The following is a 23,241-nucleotide window of genomic DNA, read 5'->3' as shown; positions in this document are numbered from 1 at the left end:
AACTATAAAATCAGAATATATATATATATTATTTTTTTATTTTACCGTTTAATTGGAACTGAGAAAACGAGGAAAAATCATCCTCGGAAGTACTTATTTGTTTAAACTCGGGAAGTAAATCATACGAGACGGCAGTATGAAATTATTTTGGTTCAATTTATTATACTAAAATTGATTTTAGAATATGTAATTTTTAATAAAAATATATAATTACATGTAATTTATTATATTAAAAATCATATCATATTTTAAAGCTGTTAGTTTAATAATTAAACTCAATTTAAAAGAAAAGTTTGCTTGCAATATTTTACCAACAGCGAAAGGTGAATTTTATTACAGTTTTATGTTTCCAGTTGTTTTTATTTTATTTACTTATTAGATCAAGGTTTTGGTACAAGGAGCATTAAACTAAGGATAAAAAGGTCAATGATTGGTGGATTTACGATAATGCTCTCGAATTTTGCTGAAAATGACGAAGAGCGGCAGGGGAGTGACGGGACTCGCTAGTCACGCGCGTCTCGGCTTGGGAGACCAGAATCGCCAACTCCCTCGTCCGGTGTTCAAATTTGAAAAGTCTTTCTCCTCTTTTTTTTTTTTTTTTTTTCCCTGAGAAAAGTTGAGAGAAAATTTTATCAAAATCTCGAACTTCGACGATAATTCACATGCACCAGACAGATCCTCCTGTCATTGGCTAAGTAAACGGTTTGATTGAGGGATATGTCCATGTGAATCCTCATTCCGCTTGTCTTTCCATACCTCACATTCAATTTTTTAAAAAAAAATTAGGTATTATTTTAGAGTTTTGTTTCTTGTAAAATATTTTCAACTAAAATTATTTTACAGCGTTTGACTTGTAAAAAAAATCAATAAATATTTTTTATATTTTAAATAATATGAGGAACTACAAGACAGAAAAAGACGGATAAAAAAAACTATGAAGACAAATAGTGTGAAAATAGAAAGTTTTCGAACGTAAAATTGAGATTCAATGCAATGACATATGGGCAAGGACGGAGTTGGAGGGTGGCTGGTGTAGGCCATAGACCCTAACTCAAGGGGAAAAAAAAAATGTACCAAAAAAATTATAAGGTACAATTTTTTTTTTTTTCCTATTGTACTCTACCTACTAAAATTTTTAGTTGTGAGCCATTACTCATCTCAAGCTTTGTCCCTGATATGAGCAAATAATTTTGAAAATACTTTTATAAGGTTCAATTATCAGAACAAGTGTTTGGGCGACCCAAGACCTACTTAGGTAAGTAAGCTCCGTAAATGCCTTTCATAATAGCCCAAAAGCCCGCCTAAGGATTTGGGAGTAAGACAAAAAATAATTTACATAAATTAAAAGTGTAACATTTAATTAATTAAAAATATTTTAAGGTTAACCAATATTTGAAGTCGTCCTCAATCCTTATAAATAAAGAATTACTTCTACTTCAAAACAAAAAAGGACCAATAACTATCACGTCAATACGTAAAAAAGAAAAAGTGAAAGGTTAAAAGATAGAAATATTTTTCCTTGATACAGATGAGCCGGCCGATTCACATGACTTGATTTGAAAAGTATATTTTAATGTCTGGTACGCACCACACATGATGTGAGTGTATACGCTAATCGCCCTGGAAGCATCACCAGGTTGACAAATGTAAATATATATATATATATATATATATATATATATATATATATATGGCATCATACATTGGGGGTGGTGCATGTATATATGCTTTTTAACTGGAAGAATAAAGTGGCCACCATATATATATTATGTACTTGACGAAATTCGTTCCACGACAAAATGGAAGACAGCAAAGGTACAGGCCCGCGTGAATGTATGTGCCGGAAAATCAGTTGGGTCTATCCGTCTATGCTTTTTAACTGTGTCCGAGTACTAGCTAGCTCAGAATTATAAAGAACAAATAAATAAATCAATAATCATAAAGTTTACTTAGACAAGCTAGTGTGAAATCATAATTTGGATAGTATTAGACTTATAATTAATTTATTTTTATTTATTATCTTTAAAAGATAGCTCAATTAGTTATAATTATGCATAATAAAATAGAGGTCACTAGTTTGAATTATCTTTTTCCTCTTGTGCAAATATGTCCAAAAAATAAAAATAAAAAAATACTTTTATGTATCAATATGTAGTCAAATTTTTTTTTTTTTTTTTAGTACTGAACTTGAACTGTAGCATTTTCCCTTTTTAACATTACTATCGTACTTTTGTATGTTTTTCAAATATGAAAAATTAATTATTTAGTTATTAAATTTGCCATTGTACCAAACAAATCTATAGACTATCAAAGGTGCCTAGATGACAAATTAGTCCAAAATAGTTTACATGTTTTAGGTTGTATTATGGATATTGAAAAGTATTTAAAAAGTTGTGCTAAACAAAAAGTTATCATGTTTTGCAAAAAATTTCAAAAAGTACTTATTTGACTTTGTCACTCTAAAAACTGGTGAAAACGCATTTTTTGAGAAAAGCTTTTAGAAGCTTTTGAATTAAGTTTTTTTTAAAATGCTGTTTTGTACTTTAAAAATTATATTTTCCAAAGCAATTTCAAACATGCTCTAAAGCATTAACATCAGTTTTTTAAATCTCAATTTTTTTTATTAAATGTAAGAACCCCCTAAAAAACACCACAAACAGACTGATTTGGACCATTTGGTGATTGGTGTTTCTGAGCTAATGAAATATTGAATCACTCACAGTGGCTTAGCCATTTTTTACTTTTATCTAAAATAAATAAACAAAATACTTTTTTTTTTTTTTATTAAGAACAAAAGCAACTTCATTATAACTTAAAAAGAGCCATGCTCAGCAAGTACACGTAGCAGGCATTATACTTAGAAACTCTCTGCATTCGATTACGTATCTCAAATGCAAAATATATTATTGTTGCATTTGTGAATGGTGCACCGCTACATGTAGTGGGCATTATTCGTATATCCATCTCATTAATATATTATTTATGTCAGCATATCTTTTTTCCCAAAATTTTGTCATACTATTTCTCTATCCACATCTCTCTTTTTCTCAAAATTTTCTCTTACTATTTTTCTCTCAACATCTCTATTTTCCCAAAAGTTGAAAAATAGGATCTTTAGGAAAAAAATAAAAAAATAAAATCCTTATAAAAAAAATGAAAGAAATAATATTTAAATGATATAAATAAATAATAATAATAATCGGATGTATGGTGTCTTGTAAACTCATTAGCTAAACTAGATAAAGTGGGATTTGATTAGCTGTTTTGCATAAAAACATTGATTTATGATAGTGCTTTTGATTCACTTAATATAAAAATGATTTATCTTTCTTCTAATTCAATTAGGAGAAAAACACCCTTCTAAGGATAAGGAAGGAAATATATTAAGTGAATATATTAAGCATAAAAATGATTTATGATAGTGCTTTTGACAAACACCTTGGCACTATTCATTCTCCACCACACTATTCACTTCATTTTTTTAAAAAAAAAACATTCTCACTTTTATATCTAATCATTCACTTTTTATATCACATCATTTACTTTTTATTACTATTCCAATAAAATAATCACTACAAAACAAAATTTTTTACTTTCCAATACCACTTTTTCATTTTTCCATACAAATCATTATTATTATTATTATTTTATTCATAAACAGTGTCCTAAAAAATGAACAGTGTTGGAGTGTTTAACAAACACCCCCATAGTACTAGTCCTTGTGTGATTCACGTCATAAGGCAACCGACACATCACAACCTAGCTTATTCATTTAATCGTTTTAATTGTAAGGAAACGGTCATTATTCATTAAAAGCGACAGACAATTTATTAATGTTTCCCAACTTCCAACTCTATTTGTCACTTTAACGTCAATACTCAAGTAAAATGTTATTCCTTTTTGTTTGTGATTGAGTTATTTTTCAATTAGATGATTAGGACACAACAATTAAATATGTCATTCTTTCTTAAGTGTAATGATAAAGAACATGCGTGCAGTGAATCACTACTCCTTCTTAAAATATATGAAACTTTTCAAAAATAAAAAACTTTATACGATTTTAATTTCACATATTTTTTTAAAAGGAACACGATTCTTATAAAACTTTAGTTAAATTTGATATAAAATAAATAATTTTATTTTTTTTTAGAATTGGTCGATTGAAGAAATCAAGGACAAGCTCATTTCACCCTCGCTGTCCGTACTTGGGTGTTGCGTTTTTAGTCAAAAGGTAATGCATCCGCAAAAACACCTTTTTTCCTGATTATAATTAAAATTATACCAAATGGCACCATTTCATGATGGCAACAGTGGAATTAATTAAAATGGTAAAGTCCATTTAACCCTCTCAAACTACTATGATAATTTACCTCCCAAATTATCAATTACGACAATTTACCTACAAAACTACCAAAACAATAACAATGTACCTCCAATTTTTAAAAAATGATAAAATTACCTATACTAAAATAAAAATAAAAATACTAAAATTTATTTATTTATTTTTTCAAAATTTTAAGGATATTTTTGTCTTATTGAAAATTGTATAAGGGTAATTTCGTCATTTTGCTAGCATTAAATGGTACATTGTCATTATTTTGGTAGTTTGGAGGGTAAATTGTCATAATTGATAGTTTGTGAGATATATTGTCATTGTAGTAGTAATATAAGGAGGCTATGTATACTTTATCCTAATTAAAAAATGTGCAGCATTTCTTCAAGTTCTTTAATTTTTTTGTTTGTTTATATATATATATATATACTTTAACTAAATATTATTTTTTATTAATAAATGTAACTATCATGAAACTCACTTACTTTGATTTCATCTTTACAAATTTATTATTGAATTTATGGAATCCACACGTGCATAGCATTACTCTTTAAAAATTGATTAAAACCGAAAACCTTTTTCTTTTATTGATAAAAGTTAGAAATTACATTTTTTATCTCACAATTATTTTATAATGTTGACACGATAGCCTTAACTAACCTTTTGATATATTTTTATTTAATAAAAATTAGTTCAAATATTAGTTTAAACTGACGTAACACCATTGTGCATAAATTGTAAGATAAAAATAATTTATTTACCTTTATTTTATGCTCTACTGGGTGGCTCAGTAAAAGTAAGGTTTTTTTTGGCCCGCTTTTAGGCTGGCATTTGTTAATTTGCTAGGAAGAAGAAGAGAGAGGTTTCAGATGTGACAAAAGATTCCAAAAAACCATAGTTCTGTCATTTTCGTGTACGCCCAGTGCACCCACCACATGTCTAGTACACACTACACAACACAACACAACACAACACAGTTGTTGAGTGCATTTCCTGGTTAATCCTTGGACAATAAACGACATTACCTACTTTTGGTGTCAACTATGAAAAAGGATTAATTTATTTTTACCTTGCAACCTCGAATTCGATGTAGTCTCACTTTGTCTAGTTACCGGCGGGAACTGCGAATGAATTGAGGAGGGGGAGATGGTGGGTGACAGCTTAGCTTAGCCCACTATTAAATAAAATTAAAAAACAAAACTTTTTTTTTGTTGAAAGGAATAAGGAAAACATATTGTATCAGGAATTCCACTTTTTACCAAATCACTCAATTGAGTTCAAAATCGATCAAAAAAGTTTAAATTCATTATTAAATTACTATGTTTGTTCCACTTTGATTAATCATTTTTACTACGTCAATCGCATGCCACATCATGGTAATTGTCTAGCCACTCATTTGTTGTCGGAGAGCAGAGGTTGTGTGAGCACCCTTCTATTGTGGAAATTAGTGACTATGTGGCCACCCATCTCCTTTTAGATGAGGCAACTCTTTCCTTTATTTATATTTTAGAGTTCAATACTTTTTTTTATCCATTTATTTTGCACCTTAATCAAAAAAACAGCTACACAAGTTTTAAAAAGTGCCAAAAGTGGTTCATGCGTGTTGTGTTTATTGTTTTACCAAAACACCGAAAGATTGGTGATTTTCAGGTCACGAGGCGACTCACTCACGGAGGATATTTTACCCCACAACCCACCCTGTTGCCCGACAAATACCTTCGTTTTTTTTTTTTTTTTTTTCAAGTAAAATATTAATATGGCACCAATAAATATGTAACAATATTTTATTGGTTTTACGTGACAACTTGACCAATATAGCTTCATTGGTGCTGTTGGAAGAAAACTAGTACTCTTTTTTTCTTTCTTTTTTTAATTTTTTTTTAAGGTATGAGAACACATTTATTAAAGAGATTAGACAGCAATTTAGCGGTTCTGTAAGTTTCTCGAGGAGTGGTTTGGCAATTGGTACTCTGGCAGAACCACCTATGAAAGACTAGAACTTTTTTTTTTTTTTTTTTTTGAGTATATAATTTTTATGGAAAACTTTATTTTAAATCTTTGAATTACCGCATGTTTTGGAAAGACCCTAAAATTAAAAAATTCTCAATTTGAACCCTTCAACTTTCAATTGAAATTAATTTAAACCTCTCAATTAGTTTTTAAACGTTAAAAGTGATACAATAACCATTATACCCGTTACTTTTTTTTTTTTAATAAATTTTTAAATTTATCCTTAATTTTAAATTAAAAATTAAAAAAAATTATTTTTTAAAAAAAGTCATAAGGTGACCCACGGTTGGGCCACCTTGTGACCCTTTTTTTTTTTTCAAACTGTTTTTTTCTTCATTTTTTTAAAAAAGAAAATTGAAGGGTAATTTTGTCTTTTTAGGAGTTTTGACTGCAAAAATTGACGAAGTCAGTAAATTGCATCAAATTGAAAGTTTGAAGAGTGAAAGAGTTTTTAAAATTTGAGAGATTTTCTCAAAATACGTGGTAGTTCATAGGTCTTTTGTAAAGTTTCCTCTTAATTTTGTTTTTTTAAAAAGAAAATTTAGATTTATTTTTTTTAATTTTTATAAAAATTATTTTTGTCATTAAGAAGAAATATTTTTGATAATTTGATTGAGGGGACATTAAATAAATAATTTGAGAGTGGGGGTGAGGGTGATAATTTAGCAAGCAAGATTAGGCATGGGACGTGACGAGTGGCGTAGCAGTTTGGACTAATCTTATTGGAGTCAAAGGTCAAAGGTCAAAGGTCGTAATAGCCGACGGGGGCCGACCACTTTTTGTTGTGGTGGGATTTTCTGAGACGGTGTGAAGCCGACGCGCTGTGAGGTTCAGTGAATGGATGAGATTGTTTTGACGGTTGGGATTCTAGAGGCTTGGCAGCACATGGAGGCGGCTTCTCCAACGTGATTACGACGTGTCGTCCCTTCTCAAGCAAATCTTAACGGTACCGTTACTCGAAATTTTACTTTACCCAAAAAGAAAAGAAAAAAAAAAACCGTCTATCAAAATTTTATAAGCTATTGGTCTGCACGCTTGATTCATCATGCCACCCATCACCGAATATATATATATATATATCTCCAAACAATGAGTATTTTACAAAATAATTTAAACAACTCAAATCTATCCTAGACAACAACCCAACCTGAGCCTAGTCGGAAGCCGCCCAGGCAGCTCAGTTTCCGGCGAGTTTTGACCGGCCTACTCTCAAATTTTTATTTATTTATTTTATTTTATTTTTTTCTGAGTAGGACCCCTCCACCCAAGCCACTGGCTTTGTTGAATGGTTTAATTTGTTTGTTGCATCGACCAGCTTTCTGCAGTGGCATCAAACAAGCCCAGTTGTTCAGTGCGTGACCTTATGAGGACCACTGAAGGCCATGTAATATATATATATAGAATCATACATGTTGGTGAAACCATGCATGTCATGTCTGGTCAATTTATCTCCAGACCAAATATCAATTTGTTCCCCAGAAATCTTCCATCAGGATTACAGGGTCCCCACCCCCACCCCCACCCCCACCCTCACCCCACAGGACACTGACCCTAGAGATTCCCTCTTCTCTTGGGTATTCTATGACAAATTCAATTTGGGCGTATTATTATTAATTAGTTCATCAAGGATTCCTTCGCTTTTTTGTATTGGTTGCAACTTCTTCTTCAATGGTTGACATGGACGGGGGCTGGCCTCCTTATAGTCGTCCTTCAGGCCTTTGAATTTTAAATAATTTCTGTACGTGTTGTTGAAATGGAGTACGGAGCATTCCACTGAACAACTCCGGTCAAATCCATTGACCCATACAAATCTTAAAACAAATTTTCTATCGCACATGCCCTTCTACAGAGGCTTGTTCAAACAACAAGGACTCCACCGCGTTTGACCAGGTATGAAATTGACCTATTCAAATTTGCATTTTACAGATAAAAAGCGCAAAAAGAAAACTCAAGAAAAATCATGGAGTGGTGGAGCCGCGAAGTTGCTATGATGCAGCATAAGCCAAGGAGGTGCATTTCGACAAGGACAATGGAAATGGCGGACATGATGATGTTATTATTGTTTCGAAAGGTACTTTCTTCTCTCAGGATGTTTCTTGTCCCAAATCAAAAGAATCTTTGAAAGAAAAAGAATCTTTTAGAATATTTTTGGAGTTACCAATTAAGCTGAAATAGTGAATTTCACCTGTCTGTAGGAGGTTTCTTTGAAGAAAAAGACATGCTTTTTGCATATGAATTGAGCTTTGATAGCCCCAAAAAATTGTGGTTGGCCCAATCTAGAAGTCCATTCAATTTATTCGTTCAGCCCGGCCCATGTAGCTTGAGTCCAGCCCATATTTCCTTCGTCCCATTCCGATATCCAATGTTTTCGCGAGATCACTGAGAAGATAAATTGCAGTCCTTGGTATTAGAGAGCCTCGAAAGTCTTGACGGGTCAAAACCCTAACCCTAATTTTTTTCTCTTAAGCCTTTTCCTTTGTCATTAATCTCCTTATCCATGGCGCTTCATTGGTCCAGCTTCTGCTACAATGTGAGTTATGCTTTTCCCAACTAATCTTTTACTTTATTTTTTCAGTTTGTGGTACATTTGGTTTAAACATAGGTGCTGATCTTCATATCTTGCTGTTAGAATCTATCAGAAGCGAAGCAAAACTGGTTTTCTGCAGATAAATTATCTGGGTTATTAAGCAAATTGTATAATTTTAGGAGTTAGACCTTTGTTCTTTGACAGAACCCACTTTTTGATTTTTCATTTTTGTCAAGCTGTAGCTTTTGGATAAATTGAATTTGGCTTTTGGGAACTATGAGAGGGAAAAGAAAAGGTGGAAAATGCTTAAAATTATACCTAGTGGTTAAGAAACTAAGTCATTTACTGATTACTCGTCAAGTTCCTTACTTGTGGCTTGATGAAATACCATTGCTGAGGTTGAAAATGATGAATAGTAGTAGTAAAAGTTCAATGGTTGCTAAGATTATTCCGCATTCATGTATTGGATAAAATAAACATGCATAGTATAGACCAAGTAACAATTTTCTTCATATGAGTCAATCGAGTCCAAAGCTCTTTGTTTTCCAATTTGTATTGTTCGTAGTTGAGTTTGTTTCATTTTTAGTTATATGTCTTCTCTAGGGAAATGTTTCCTCTATCAAGGAAGTCTATAGCTTGCTGTGTCCGTTTGTCAATAGTTTTGCAACACTTGGTCGTCTTTCGGCACCTTCCCTGAAGCATTACAATCTAGTTTTAGCTAAACCCTCTGGAAGAAGACGTAGGATCCAGTTCTCACCCGATCATTGTCGCCTTAGTTTGCCGACTGGAAGATCCCGTAAGTCCTATGATTTGCCATTCTATTTGTTATTTTCATTGCCCCTGTAAGCTTTACTCTTAATTACTGCTTACACCATCATGTGTAATTGCAGTTTATAGTCCGTGACCATCTATGGGGCTCGGTTTTTCTGTTTCATTGTAGACAAATTTTCTTTTATCATGCCCAAGTTTTGGGCACTTTGAATTCGATGGATATTTAGTGCAGAATTCTTTCAACAAGCTTCCAGTTTGCTCTCATCAAGACCATGTCAAGTAAAAAGTGCGGACTCGCAGGATCCTTTAAGTGGTGAAAGCTTCATAATGGATGAGCAGGCATTAGAGCAGGACCTACAGATTGCCATTGCTGAGGAAAACTATGTTGAAGCAGCAAAAATTAGGGATAGCCTTAAAAATCTCCATGAGGATAGCACGACTTCTGTATTGCTAGCAAATGCTCGATTTTATGACTCGCTCAGGACTGGGGATTTAGCTGCTATGCAAACCCTTTGGGCTAAGGGTGATAATGTCTGTGTTGTGCACCCGGGTGCGTGTGGGATATCTGGTTATGATGACGTTATGGAAAGCTGGGAGTTTGTATGGGCAGACTATGAATTCCCACTAGAGATTCAGCTGAAAGATGTTAGGGTTCACGTCAAAGGGAACATAGGGTACGTTACGTGTAGGGAATTTGTTAAGACAGAAGGTAGCAAATGGGGGGTACAGTTTGCAACAAATGTATTTGAGAGGATTGATGGTCAATGGTTCATCTCTATTCACCATGCTTCACCTGTAGATTTGTGAAACATCTCAATTTATAGTTTATGATACATTAGAATGATTTCTGTCTTTCACAGCCTTGGCATTGGCTTCGACGAGTTTATGATGCCTTCAACCTGCTGAAAGAGAACGCCTCCTCTAGTGGCCAAAGGTTGCACTACGATATTAGGTTTCCCTGCAGTGCTCATTTTTGTATTCAAGCAATTTCCTCCAAAGGTTGTGTAATGGACATGTCCAGTGTATTTCTCTCCAGAAAATTGAGCAGAAGTTTACTGTCAAGAAATCATGGCTTCGTTTGTTACAATTCTCTTCTTCTGACATTTGTTTTCAACACATTAACAAACGTACCACGTTTGTCCAGCTTGTGTCGTTATTGTTCCCTCACCACCACACTTATGAGAGAAATCTAATAATAACAGCCTTTTTTTACTCAATGAAGAACCTCATTTATTATTGAACTCTACATATATGAATAAATTAATTTGACATAAATCCAATTTTAAATCAGATATATTTACTCTTTAGTCTCTGATGGGGGACTTCACTTCCACACCTCAATGCATTGAAAAGAAAAAGGGAGCATTTAAACAGATATCTTTTGTTTTTGAAAGAATTTAAACAGATATCTAAGCATGCATAGAAAAACTATGGCATCAGCTTCAGTATTTTGCAAAAGATTTCAAGGCTGAGTTCAATCCTCTTTTGGAGCACACAGTAGTCTTAGACTTCTGTTTTAATTTGCTATGCTGTACTTACACAGTGGGATGGATGAGATTATTATCTTTTTGTACAAAGAGTGAGGTTGGTGCGGTAGTAAAGCCAACACAAAACTACATGTCTTCTACCAAAGAGGCAAAGAGCACTCTAGTTAAAAGGTTTTTTTCTCAGACGTCGCTGCACGTGTCAATACAGTGGTTGACTATGAACATAACATCTGCTTTTGAGGAGTTCACTGCTTCCTTGCATGAAACTAGACCCTCCCGACAGGGGAGGGAGGTGGACTTGGTGCATATTTTGAAGCCGCGTTTCTCTGAATTCCACCATTTTCATTCAGAATGGATTCTTTCAAAACTTTTGCTTCAGCCATATTGGTCATTCCGGAGAGAACCGCCTGTTTCTTACAGCTTAAAAGCGCGACACAAATGAAGAATGATTGTAACAGAGAGATTGATGCATTGAATTCAATCGAGTAGACTCCGTCCTTCAATGGTGTCAAGCTGAAGAAGGGTTTGGTTTGCTCAGCTTCTCCCTGAACAATAGTACAATAGCTAGATGTCAATTCCAAAATCAACAACTGTGGACAATTTGGGATAAAGGAGGCTGAAACAATTTGGTATAAAGCTGTACCTGGACAAAAAGTTCAATATGATTTGGGATAGGGCAAGCATTGGATGTCTCGTCAATCTTACTGCCTTGGTTCTGGTTGGAGAGAACACGCAGCTTGCAGCCAACATCCCAACCTCCACAGTCACATGATCCACCAGATCTCCACCTACCTAACAATGGCGAAGGCTCTCCTTTAATTGGTGAGCTATGAACACCGCCTGGAAGTATGACCATAATACTATCAGACTCTTCATTTTCTTTGAAGTTGCAAGAGCATCTGTCTTCTGGCAAACGTTTGGTGCAGAGCTCCTCCACCTTATTACTGTCCATTCCATCATGGCTAAAGTTTTCACAAGGGATCTTGACAACAACGGCTGCAAGCTCCCTTTTTGGCTTGAATTTCAGAGGTTCTTGATCTGCCTGCCTTAGCTCAACACCGAACAAGACAGATTCTCTAACCATGTACTGGTTGCTGGAATAATGTCCACTCAAATCAGAGAAGCAAGAGCTGGAAATCTTCATCTGACCGATGACATTATAGACAAAGCTACAACTATCCCTTTTACTTCCATGACTCATCCAGCCACCACTTTTCTTCTTAAATTCATTAACATAGTAAAATGTATAATTTTGGCCCGAATCTTCCTTCCCAGATGATGTTAAATTTTTCACTGTGGCTACAAGAACGTTTCTGTCATTCTCAACCATAAACTTTAACAAAGGGAGCCCATTCTTTACTGTAAGTTGCAAAAGGGCTTGAGTAGTTGATGCCTCATGCTTCTCATTTTGAAGTGAGTGACTGACACTGGTTGGCCTAGAGCTGAAGGAATCCAAACTTTCTTTCAATGGCTGAACGGTTTCAGCAGAGTGGTGTCGATTTGCTACCTTATGCTTCAGTAAGGGGTCTAGTAACCTTCTTAAAGGGCTGGATTTAGCTCTGTTATGAAGAATTGACTTCTCTCTATTTGAGTTATCGAAAGAAACAGAAGTTTCAGATCTCACGGGACCGGACTTGATACTAACATATGAGGAGCTCAATTGTGGTGCAGACGAAACCTCCTTGAAACTGAAACTTCTTCGCAGGCGACCTAAGCTGAAGCTAAACCGGTGGGGTGATAGATTTCGGCCATTTCTAGCTGCCAGCACAGCAGTTTCTTCATCCGATATTTTTACAGTATCAACATCTGAATTAGCAAGCTCGAGGTCCAAGTCATTCCTTTCTTCATATCTACTTTTAGATAGCATGTTGGATGTTTTATTTGAGCATTGGGATGTGCGAGATACAACAGATGAGAGCTCGTTACACCGAGCATTGATCAGGCTATGTGGCACCATGCCTGACATGGCATTGGCCTCAACACTAGAAGGCAGAGGGCAGGAGTATGGAATTTCAGAACTGAGTCCTGCAGAGTGAACAACCTCACCAGAAAAGGTATCTGAAAAAGTACTCCACTGTGCTTCTGATGACTTCTCCTCGGATTGTTTGGGTTGCGAAAGTTGTAATACTTCAGAAAATTCATTTTTGGGTAACTCTTTTGGTCGAGGGAGAACAACATTCTTTTTCTCACCATGGGAACGCCCATTAGTGAGATCTATATCTGGTTGTCGCAACTCCTCTACCCTCTTCCTATTTTCACCACTGCCAGAACTCAGCTTTTCCTTTGAACCAAGTGAGATCCCACGGCGATGTGAAGCTCTGCTTTCTGAGATAATTTTTTGATTTCTATCTTTTCTCTTTATTTCTGATTCTCCCAACTCCTCGATGCTCTTCTTACCGTCACCATCCCAAGCACTCACATTGTGCTTCTGACTGGGTGAGATTCCATTAGTTCTTGAGTTCGTTGAAAATTTTGCCATTTCTGAAGTAATCTTATGATCTAAATCTTTTCTATTCCCCTTATCAAGCATTTTATCTGAGCAATTTCTGCCAAAAGACTTGTATGTCCAGGGTACCTTTTTCTGCCCATCCATGTTGCTTTTGGAAGCAGTTTCAAAATCCTGAAATCGCATGACATTCTTGACAGGCAGTTTGGCACCTTGAGGATGACCAACCTTCTGAGATGAGTTGAGGTTAGAACGAGGCAAAGAGTGTCTTTCAGAAAATGTCTTGCTGTGGATGGTAGTAGAAAATGTAGATGATTTATTGGTTGCTTTCAAAGAAAAATCACTGCTACTGCATACTACATTATCGCTACCTCTGGCAGGGATTTGCTTTTGCTTGCATTTCCATTTTTCTAGTTGTGCCCAATCTAGAACCCCAAAATTCAAAGCTTTCTCTTGGATGTTTTCTCCCCTCTCTGGACGCTGGAGATAACCTGGCAAGTTTGACATGTGCTTGACAAGCTCATCTTCTTTCTTAGTATTTGCCTTGTCAAACTGCTTTTGATGATTTCCAGAAGATTTTGCTTGGACCAAGTTTTTATCATCTCTATCCTGTTTTCGTTCACGATGCATATCACTGTATAATGATCGAACAGAATTTTTCACTTTTAAGTTGTCTTGATACCTTGGGCTTCGACTAGCTTGGGGTGATATAGCCCTCTGCTTCACTCTCTTACAGCTGTTTTCCTGTTTTGAATTCTTTTTGAGCTCTGAACTGGTTCCCATTTCTCCAGCAGGTCTTAAGAAATTATTTGGACGTATATCAGATGGCATAGGATCAACTATGCTAAAGCTTCACTGGCACATAATATCTCCAGCACATGGTGCAGAAGAGGATCTTGCTCACCACTCGCAACCTTACTTTAAGAGAAGTTGACACGGGAGAGTGTCCTGATTCTGAGCATAAGAGTCAAATTAGATGGCTGTGATCAAATTTAAAAGAAAGAGAGAGAAGGGAGGAAAAAAAATACCATCATAGTCAAAAGGCGAAGGCTCTTAAGCTTTTAAAACAATAAATCCAACAAAGATGAAATTTATACTGGTAAGAACACTCCCATATTACAATATTGGGAAACAGAAGCAAGTGATCTTCTTAATGCGGAAAACAATTCTGCTATCAGACTTAATTAAATTCTTAAAAATCTGAAGCCACTATACAAGAAAACAAAAGCAACAAGATAGGAAACCAAGCTGATTAAGTACCCTGATTTCTACATTTTACACATTCATCTCTACTCAGAACCTCATCATCAATATAACTTGATGATCCCTAAATTTTTCTGGTTAATATACGAAAAGATCATGTGCCGATGTCATCATCCTATCTTTTCCTTTGCTTCCTGGTGTGAGATCATGAGCCGATGTTCAGACATTTCAAATATAGGTGAGTTTCCAAATATGCACCGTTTCATCAGAGAAACGGAAATGATATTTCAAAATATTTTACTCACACATATATCAAAAGGACTGGTACCTATTCTGTTTCTAACCTCTTTCTCAAATAAAGAATTTTCAAGCATTCTTTGAGCTCTCTAATAGAACTTGACAAAATAACGCATTGATCATGACGAGTCTATGATTATTTATCGAAAAGCTAAACCATATTTGTTCGCGTAAAAAGGCTTCTATCAATAATTTCTGTAACAAATAAAAATTTTAAAAAGGAATTTTTCTCAAACACATAAACAAGAAAAGAAAATGTTGGGGCTACCGCTACAGAGCCATATGCTACCAAACAAACTCAAGAGCTTAATGACAAAATGAAGCGAAGCGTCCGCTAATTTTTGGTAATTTACTTCTGTTTTACCAGAATATTAGATTGTTTCATTTGTTACAAAAATTCAATCTTCCAGTTGCATCAATGCCCCAGACATTGCAATATTTGCTTGGCAGCTAAAATTTTATTTTAGAAAAAAAAAACGACTTTTGAATAAGTTAATTAAAAGGAATATAACGCTCTCTCAAGTCAAAGCAAATTTCATATAGCTATTGCTGCAATTGCTCAGAAAAAAAAAATCCTCCTCACGGCTTACCTTTCCTAACATGCTTCAAGATTTGAATCAAAAACATGCATTTAAGTCAGAGCCAAATCAAGAAACTCACAGATCCAAACAAAGCATTGATCAAAACGTCAGACTATATCAACTCAAGCTTTCTTTATTACTTACATATATGTCCGTCTGTATTATACATGTTTATGTATGTGTGTGTGTGTGCGCATATATATACATATATATAAAGCTCTAATCGGTTGCTGAAAAAGCTGAAGAAAATTAAAAACAAAAAAGTAGCAAAATAAAAGTAACGAAGTCCTAACATTTTTGAGGCGCAAGTTCCTCGAAACAAATAGTCTTTTGTAAGAATGCAAGACTCTAAGATTCCATTTTCCTCCGGTTTCTCAGCAACCAAACGGATCGTAAAGAAAACAGAAACGTAAAAAGCCAAAGACTACAACCAAGACTCCCCCCGAAGATAAGAATGGCGTACCTCAGCAACGGAGGAAAATGCAGGTCCACAAGAATGACATTCTCTGAGACTCGTCGATCCCGATAAAGATCCGAAACGTAATGACTGAGTGTTGCGCACAGTAAAAAATTCCCGAAACCGACGTTGATTACAAGCAAAGCAAAGAATTACCTACAGTAACCAAAGAAGGTAACAAAAATCTTCCTCGGTTTTCGTATCGGTATTTACGCGTTTTCGTTCTCCGAGAGCTGGAAAAGGAAGAACAGAAATTACAGGAGAAACCGCTGCTCTGTGTGAGACCGCTAGAAATCTCAGTGAGAGAGAGAGAGAGAGAGAGAGAGAGAGTGTGTGTGTCGTGGCGCAAGGGTGTTTCTTTTTCTAATCAGACGGTTGAAAAGCGAGGGAGTAGGTCTAGTATGGGGTGGGGCCGGGGGGAGGTGGCTATTGTGGGACCCACATGGCGACTTCTTTTTCTTTACTGCGGGTCATCGCGAATCCCCAAGCTCTGTGTGGGGCTCACGGGGGAGAACGGATGTCACGTCACCGGTTCCTCTAATTGCGATATATAATGATAACTGATGCGTACTGTTTGTCTTTTCTTTACTCCTGTTATAAAATTTTTTTATTTTTTATTTTTTATTTTTTAACTGGGAGTAGATTAATTGGTAATTCCTTATTTTTGCTGTTTTATTTCAATTTTTTTTTTCTTCAAAATATTGGACAGCAAGAAATTTCTCTAATTTAATTTATTAGAATTGAGAAATGATATTTAGTGAATATTAGGCATTAATTTTTATTTTTAAAAGCTCTTGTTGATTTTTACTGTTATATCATTATAGTTGTATGACAATCGTATGAGAATCTACTAAATACCATTACTAGAATAAAATAATGCTATAAACCACACTTTTATCTCACTTTTATTATACTCTCTTATGTGACAATTAGCAGGATAAAATAATAGTATAATAAAAATATAGTTTTTAGGATTACAGTAACATATGAGTAGGATGAGATAATGATAAGATAAATGTATAATTTGTAATATTACTCAATCTATTTAGAGTAATTTTGCACACTACACCCTTATCCTACTAAAAAAAAACAATGGAAGATATATTGTCACGTCAGCCAAATGTAGTATTTAACATTTCTCATATATTAAAATGATATGTACCCATAAATTATGTGAGGATCACATGTTTCATTTTAAAAAAAAAAAAAAATGTGAGAAGAGAATCATATGCTTAAAGACAAATTTATATTGAATTAAAAAAATAATTATTCCAATTAAAGGTTTTTTTTTTTTTTTTTTTTTTTAAAAAAAAAAAGTCTAACTACTTGTTAATTGTTAAAGCTCGTAATTTGGGGGAGTGGATGTGTGAAAAGATGTGGGTTGGGATATATTTTGTCCATGCGGAATATCGAGGCGAGGCTAGTCTACAAGCATGGTCTGCTTTGTTGAAAAATATACGAAGATGGTGGAGCAAGTCTTTTGCTAACAGGGCCATGGGCCCATGGACTACTTTTTTAATAGACAAAGACGGTTATCCCCACCAAAGAAATGTGGGCAAATTCTTGGTGGGAATCTTTTTCTTTTGGGTTTGTCGTATTCCAAGCTTCGCACGTATTCATATCTTCACAGCTTCAATCTAAGGCTTTGTGGGCGATCTTAATGCTTTTCTTCCTTTATGCAGTAGACTGTACTTCAATACTTTGTTAAAGCGGGAAGAGCAGATCTTTGAGAAAAAAACTATAACCAAAAGAGCTTATTCCAATTCCTTTTTCTTTTTCTTTTTTATTAAACTGATCTTCCAACTCGATCGTATAAAATTATTAACTCTAAAGATATAGTAATACGAAGAAGACAGAATTGTTTCAAGCATAAGCAAAACCGAATGTTCAAATCCAATTTGTTAACTGGTTTTATTCTAATGATTATTTATAAAATGAGAGAATTTTCATGTATTTTCTTTGTTGACTTTTAAAATGTTGTAAAATAAGATAAAGTTGGAAAATAAAACCTTTTCTATTTTTTCTTAATAATGAGGGAAATTTCGTACGCATGCCCATAATTAAATATGGTATTGTGCTACTGCACAACTAAACCCAGACACCTAAAATAAGACCTAACCTTCAAGCATTCATTATGTCTCTTTCTTAAGACTAGGGGTGTCAACTCGGTCTTAGTTTTTGGTTATTGGCCAAAATCGGGAACCGGAACGAGGGTATCCGGTTTTTTTTTTTTTTTTAATTTTTTTTTTTTTATAAAATTTTTGAAAAACCGGAACCGAAACCAGTTACCTAGTTATACAATAACCGGTCGGTTCTAGTTGGTACCTGATTATCTGGACCGAGTAACCAGTTTTTTTTTTTTTTTTTTTTTTTTATTTATTTTTATTTTTAAAGAGATTCATTTTGGGCTTATTTTAGGTATTGAGCTTAATTTTTGAGCTTATTTGAGGTAGTTGGTCTAATTTTTGTGCTTAATTTAACAATTTTTTGCCCTTTTTTTTAAAAAATAATTAGCATTTTTGTCCCAATAAGTTGGGCTATTGTGATTGTTCAAAAATAAATAAATAAAAACTTAAAAAATCCTAAAAAAAATAAAAATCCAATGTTTAAAAATGTCCTAAAACTTCATTGTTTAAAAATGCCCTTAAAATCCAATGTTTACAAATGTCATAAAAATTTCAATGTTTAAAAATGCCCTAAAAAAATTAAAAACTAAAATAAAAAAAATATTATTGGCCAAAATCATTAAAGTGGTGGTCCTAATGAATCCAGATATTTTCTTGTTGTTTTCTTGTTGTTGTCAAGCATTCATTACGTCTCTTTCTTAAGACTAGGGGTGTCAACCTAGTCCCAGTTCTTGGTTATTGGGCAAAACGGGTACGCAAGTTTTTTTTTGGAAAACCGGAACCGGTTACCCGGTTATTGTATAACTGGGTAACAGGTTCCAGTTGGTACTCGATTATCCGGACCAGGTAACTGATTTTTTTTTTTAATTTTTTTTTAAAGAAATTCATTTTGGGCTTATTTTAGGTATTAGGCCTAATTTTTGGGCTTATTTGAGGTAGTGAGTCTAATTTTTGTGCTTAATTTAAATATATTTTGCCCATTTAAAAAAATAATAATTAGTATTTTTGTTCAAATAAGTTGAGCTTTGTTGTGATTGTTGAAAAAAACCTAAAAAACCCCCCAAAAAAATCCTTAAAAAATCACTGTTTTTGGCTTTTTGGGCCTAAAATAAATAAAAAACCAATGTTTAAAAATGGGTTTAGGGTTTAGGGTTTAAAAATGTCCTAAAACTTCATTGTTTAAAAATGCCTTTAAAATCCAATGTTTACAAATGCCATAAAAATTTCAATATTTAAAAATGCCCTTAAAAATGATAAATTAAAATAAAAAATATTATTTTATATATATACCCGGTTACCCACTTATAACCGGGTGCTAAAAACCGGAATAAGAACCGGACTCGGTCCTTTTTTTTTTACACCCTTACTTGAGACACTGTTACGTTACAGCAACTGTTGACATAACATACAGTAACATGGGCTTTATTTCTGGAAACATATGTTACTCAGAAGAGCCCATTTGCCTTTAAAACTCATATTTACGGATTCTCCAATCCAATAGGGGAGTTTTCTTTGTTATCAAACACAGGAAAATGAATTAGCTCTCCAACAATCGGGTCAAAACGAAAATTACTATACATAAAATAGAACCAAATAGTAAGAAATAAGTAAAAAATTAACCTAGTCAATCTTCTTCAAAAGGGACAATATATAGTGGTAACAAAAGCAAAATAGATATTAACTTCGAAAAGCTCCTCAACCTTTCTCCAAATTTTGTTTGGAGACAACAATAACCACCGAAAAGAAGTTGTTGAAGTGAGTGGTGACAGTGGGACTTCTGTTATTTGTAACCCGTGTTATTTCTGTTATTTCTGTTATAAAAAAGAAAAGAAGAAGAAAAATAAAAAGAGTAAGCGAATTCAAAGGTGAGAGTAGTGATCTTTGAGATCACTGTAATTTGTAACCCGTGTTGCCAGGCCGTTGTGGGCTTCTGTTTGATGGAATGAGGCCCAGCCCAGTACAGCAAACAGAAGCCCACAAAATGCACTGACCATTGAATTTTTGATATTCACTCCATATAAATTTATCACTGAATGCCGTCGACCTTTTTCTTTTTCTTCTCTTTTCTGATTTGGGTTGGGTGCCAGTTGTCAAATTATATGGACTAATTTAATAATGTTTTATTAATTTTTATTCGTTCGAAAACAACCAAAGGATAACAGAAGAAATCTTATTTTCTTTACAATTAGGGCAATTAAGTCAAAGCTCTTAATTCTATCGTGATCACCGACGCCTTGCTGTAGTTTTTCTTATATGCATAAGATAAGGAGCAGCTATGTGGTCTTGATTTTCCTTATCCGCATGAGAATAGCAATGCAATCTTGAGGAATCAATGGCATGTAATAAGATTCGACTCAACAACTGCAATATAAATTCGTAATATTTGAAAGGACATTTGGGCCAATAAATAAATAACATCACATTGGTAAAAAAAATTAAAAGCTTTTTTAAAGGTTTAAAAAGTTTAAAAATGATTAAAACATATTTTTGACAAAAATTTAAAAATAAAACTTTTGTTAAAAACTGTTTTTTAACTTAAAAGCTCTATTTTTCCAACATAATCTCAAATATGCTCTTACTATATATTATAAAATAACTTCTATAATGTCTTGATTTGTGTCAAAATATTATAGAACTTATTCTCATATTGATTTGATTGCTTATAATTTGAAAATAAAAAAGTTAATGTGGGTCCTGTCATTTTTCATTGCCTATTGCTTCGAAAGTGATAAGGATAGAAATGTTTGATGATTTGATTGCTGTAAATAAAGGAATTTAGTTTGTATTTGACATTATTCAACATTTTGTAAAGTTTTATAAATAAAGCATTATACTCAAATCCAATAAACGAAAGATTTAGCTATAAAGTTTTTAGCATGTGAATGTAAGTTAATGATATGTATTTTTCATTTCTTTATCTCTTTTTCCATTATATCTTTAGATTACTATGAGCTTCTATAGAAAAATATAATGAAGACGGCATCAAGTCCAAAGGTTTCACCATGGGCTAGAGTGCGTATATTGAGGGAGGGGGCGCTTTTCACTATAGAAATGGCCCCCCCAACTGAGTGGAGACGTTGGTACAGTGCACGTCCCCACTCAGATGAATGGGGACATTCACTATAACAGTGACCACACTCATTTAAGTGGGGAGTGGGGACGTGTACTAACGATCCATCTCTTTTAGAATGGTCATTTTACTATTAAAATGATTTCTGGTAGGGTCATTTTAATAAAACAACCCTATTACAGAACGTCCCTAAACCTTGATTTTTTTTTTGTAGTGCCAAGGGTAAGGGGTTCCTGTCATAATTATAAAAAGAAAAAGTTTTAATTGCTTTCAAAAATGACAAAATTTGTAAAAAGACTTGCAATTAGTATGAATTTTTTGGGTAATGTTTTAAAAAAGATTAGAGTCCTCTCAAATATAACGTGACTTTTAAAATTAATGTTGAATTTGAAATCATTATTATTAAATTTTAATTTATGAGTAATTTTAAAATTACGTCATATTTAAAATGATTTTAGGACGACTTTTAATCCTACGGGACTCAAACTTTTTAGGTGGATAAAAGAAGCGTTGAGATCATATTCTAACTTAAGAAGTATCTTTGCAGACTTAACCATTGTTAAAGATAAAAAGAACACTGTAGCAGAAATAATAGTTAAGTATCTTTTAGACCATGGGGGAACCCGAGGAATATCAAATTGAAGAAATAAAGGAAAAATATGTCATTTTAGACTGGATTAATTGCATGTCAATTATGGTTTACAAGATCCATAAAAACGAAAACAATTATTCATATATGGGGTGTTAGTTAAAGACTGTCACTATATACTCTAACAGGGAGAACCCAGCGCACAGGAAACATTACTTTTTAATATGCTCGCGAAAGATATAAATATTTATTTTGTCAGCTCCATAAATAATGATTTCTCAGGAGCACATAATTATTATGATTATGGGTTTTTGACGAATTTCACAAACCAGAGGAAAGCAGTGGATTACTCTTATTCTCATCTACGGAAACTGGATCCGCTTATTCCAACACTTAATTTAGATGGATAGGAGTGTCGGCTAGACTCAAAATATTTCAGAATTTTTATTAGGAGTGTCAATTTAATTTGGTTTTTTGGTTTTTGGCCAAAATTGAGGACTGGAACCGGGATATCCCAGTTTTTGGTTTTGGGCAACCAGAACTGGGAACTGGGGTCCCGGTTACCAGCTGGTTTCGATTTGTACCCGATCCCGTAACTGATTTTTTTAAGAAAATTATTATTTTTAGCTTATTTTAGTTATTGAGTCTAAAATAAGCCTTTTTTTTTTTTTTTTTTTTTTCATACAATTGGTCCATTTTTTTAGAAATTTATTAGTCTTTTTGTCCAAATTAATTGGGCTTTATTGTTCCAAATAATTTTTTTTTTTTTTTTAAAAAAAAACCTATAAAAGCCCAAAAATCTTAAAAACTCAATATTTTTGCCTATACGAGCATTAGAAAAAAAAATTCATTTTTTTAAAATGCCCTGAAATCATTTTAAATTAGTTACATAAAGAAAAAATTAAAACAATAAAAACAAGTATTTAAACAAACCAACATGTACAAGAAATATCCCCTTACTACAACAATTCAAAACCCAAAAAGAAAAAATAAAACAAGTACTTAAATAATTTGCCAACCAAAAGAAATATCCCTTACAATAAAAATAGTTCATAAATATAAATATATAAATAGTTCATAAAAATTTGTAATATATAAATATATATATATATAAAAAGAGATACCGATTCTTGATAACCTAGTAATAACCGGGTATCAAAAACTCTGAAATTGGGGTACCTAATTTTTTGTTTTTCCCAATTGAAACAGAAATTGCATCCCTGGTTTCTCTGTCTTTCAATAATTTTTGACACTCTAATTTTTACAAAAAAAAAAAAAAAAAAGAAAAAAAAGAAAAAGAAAAGCAAATGTGCCCATTATTAATTTTGATTGGTAACTGGCTAC

At 33.5% G+C, this 23,241-nt stretch overlaps 2 protein-coding genes across 2 annotated transcripts; one reads left to right on the top strand and one right to left on the bottom strand.

Moving 5' to 3' along the window:
- Positions 1-8,716: 8,716 nt before the first annotated feature.
- Positions 8,717-10,835, top strand: LOC132191881 (Nuclear transport factor 2 (NTF2) family protein). Its single transcript, XM_059607002.2, has 3 exons — positions 8,717-8,873; positions 9,474-9,666; positions 9,874-10,835. Exons 1-3 carry the CDS (start codon positions 8,841-8,843, stop codon positions 10,446-10,448), a joined length of 801 nt encoding a protein of 266 aa, XP_059462985.2. The 5' UTR covers positions 8,717-8,840; the 3' UTR covers positions 10,449-10,835.
- A 236-nt stretch (positions 10,836-11,071) lies between these two features.
- On the bottom strand, positions 11,072-16,412 carry LOC132192368 (enolase, putative (DUF3527)). Its single transcript, XM_059607685.2, has 3 exons — positions 16,119-16,412; positions 11,772-14,528; positions 11,072-11,673 (listed from the first exon to the last, which is right to left on the bottom strand). Exons 2-3 carry the CDS (start codon positions 14,403-14,405, stop codon positions 11,395-11,397), a joined length of 2,913 nt encoding a protein of 970 aa, XP_059463668.2. The 5' UTR covers positions 14,406-14,528; positions 16,119-16,412; the 3' UTR covers positions 11,072-11,394.
- Between the last annotated feature and the right edge of the window lie 6,829 nt (positions 16,413-23,241).

The sequence above is a fragment of the Corylus avellana genome, chromosome 10, assembly GCF_965113065.1.
Source record: "Corylus avellana chromosome 10, dhCorAvel1.hap1.2, whole genome shotgun sequence".
NCBI classification, from domain to species: domain Eukaryota; kingdom Viridiplantae; phylum Streptophyta; class Magnoliopsida; order Fagales; family Betulaceae; genus Corylus; species Corylus avellana.
The sequence above is the reverse complement of the archived record's forward strand: the minus strand, read 5'-3'. Positions and strand labels throughout refer to the sequence as shown.

Excerpts from the sequence above, each read along its gene's own strand:
- LOC132191881 (XM_059607002.2), top strand. The coding sequence starts at position 8,841 with ATGGCGCTTCATTGGTCCAGCTTCTGCTACAAT. Across the intron at positions 8,874-9,473 it reads GGTCCAGCTTCTGCTACAAT|GGAAATGTTTCCTCTATCAA; the intron begins GTGAGTTATGCT and ends TGTCTTCTCTAG. Across the intron at positions 9,667-9,873 it reads TTTGCCGACTGGAAGATCCC|AATTCTTTCAACAAGCTTCC; the intron begins GTAAGTCCTATG and ends TATTTAGTGCAG.
- LOC132192368 (XM_059607685.2), bottom strand. The coding sequence starts at position 14,405 with ATGCCATCTGATATACGTCCAAATAATTTCTTAAGACCTGCTGGAGAA. Across the intron at positions 11,674-11,771 it reads ATATTGAACTTTTTGTCCAG|GGAGAAGCTGAGCAAACCAA; the intron begins GTACAGCTTTAT and ends ACTATTGTTCAG.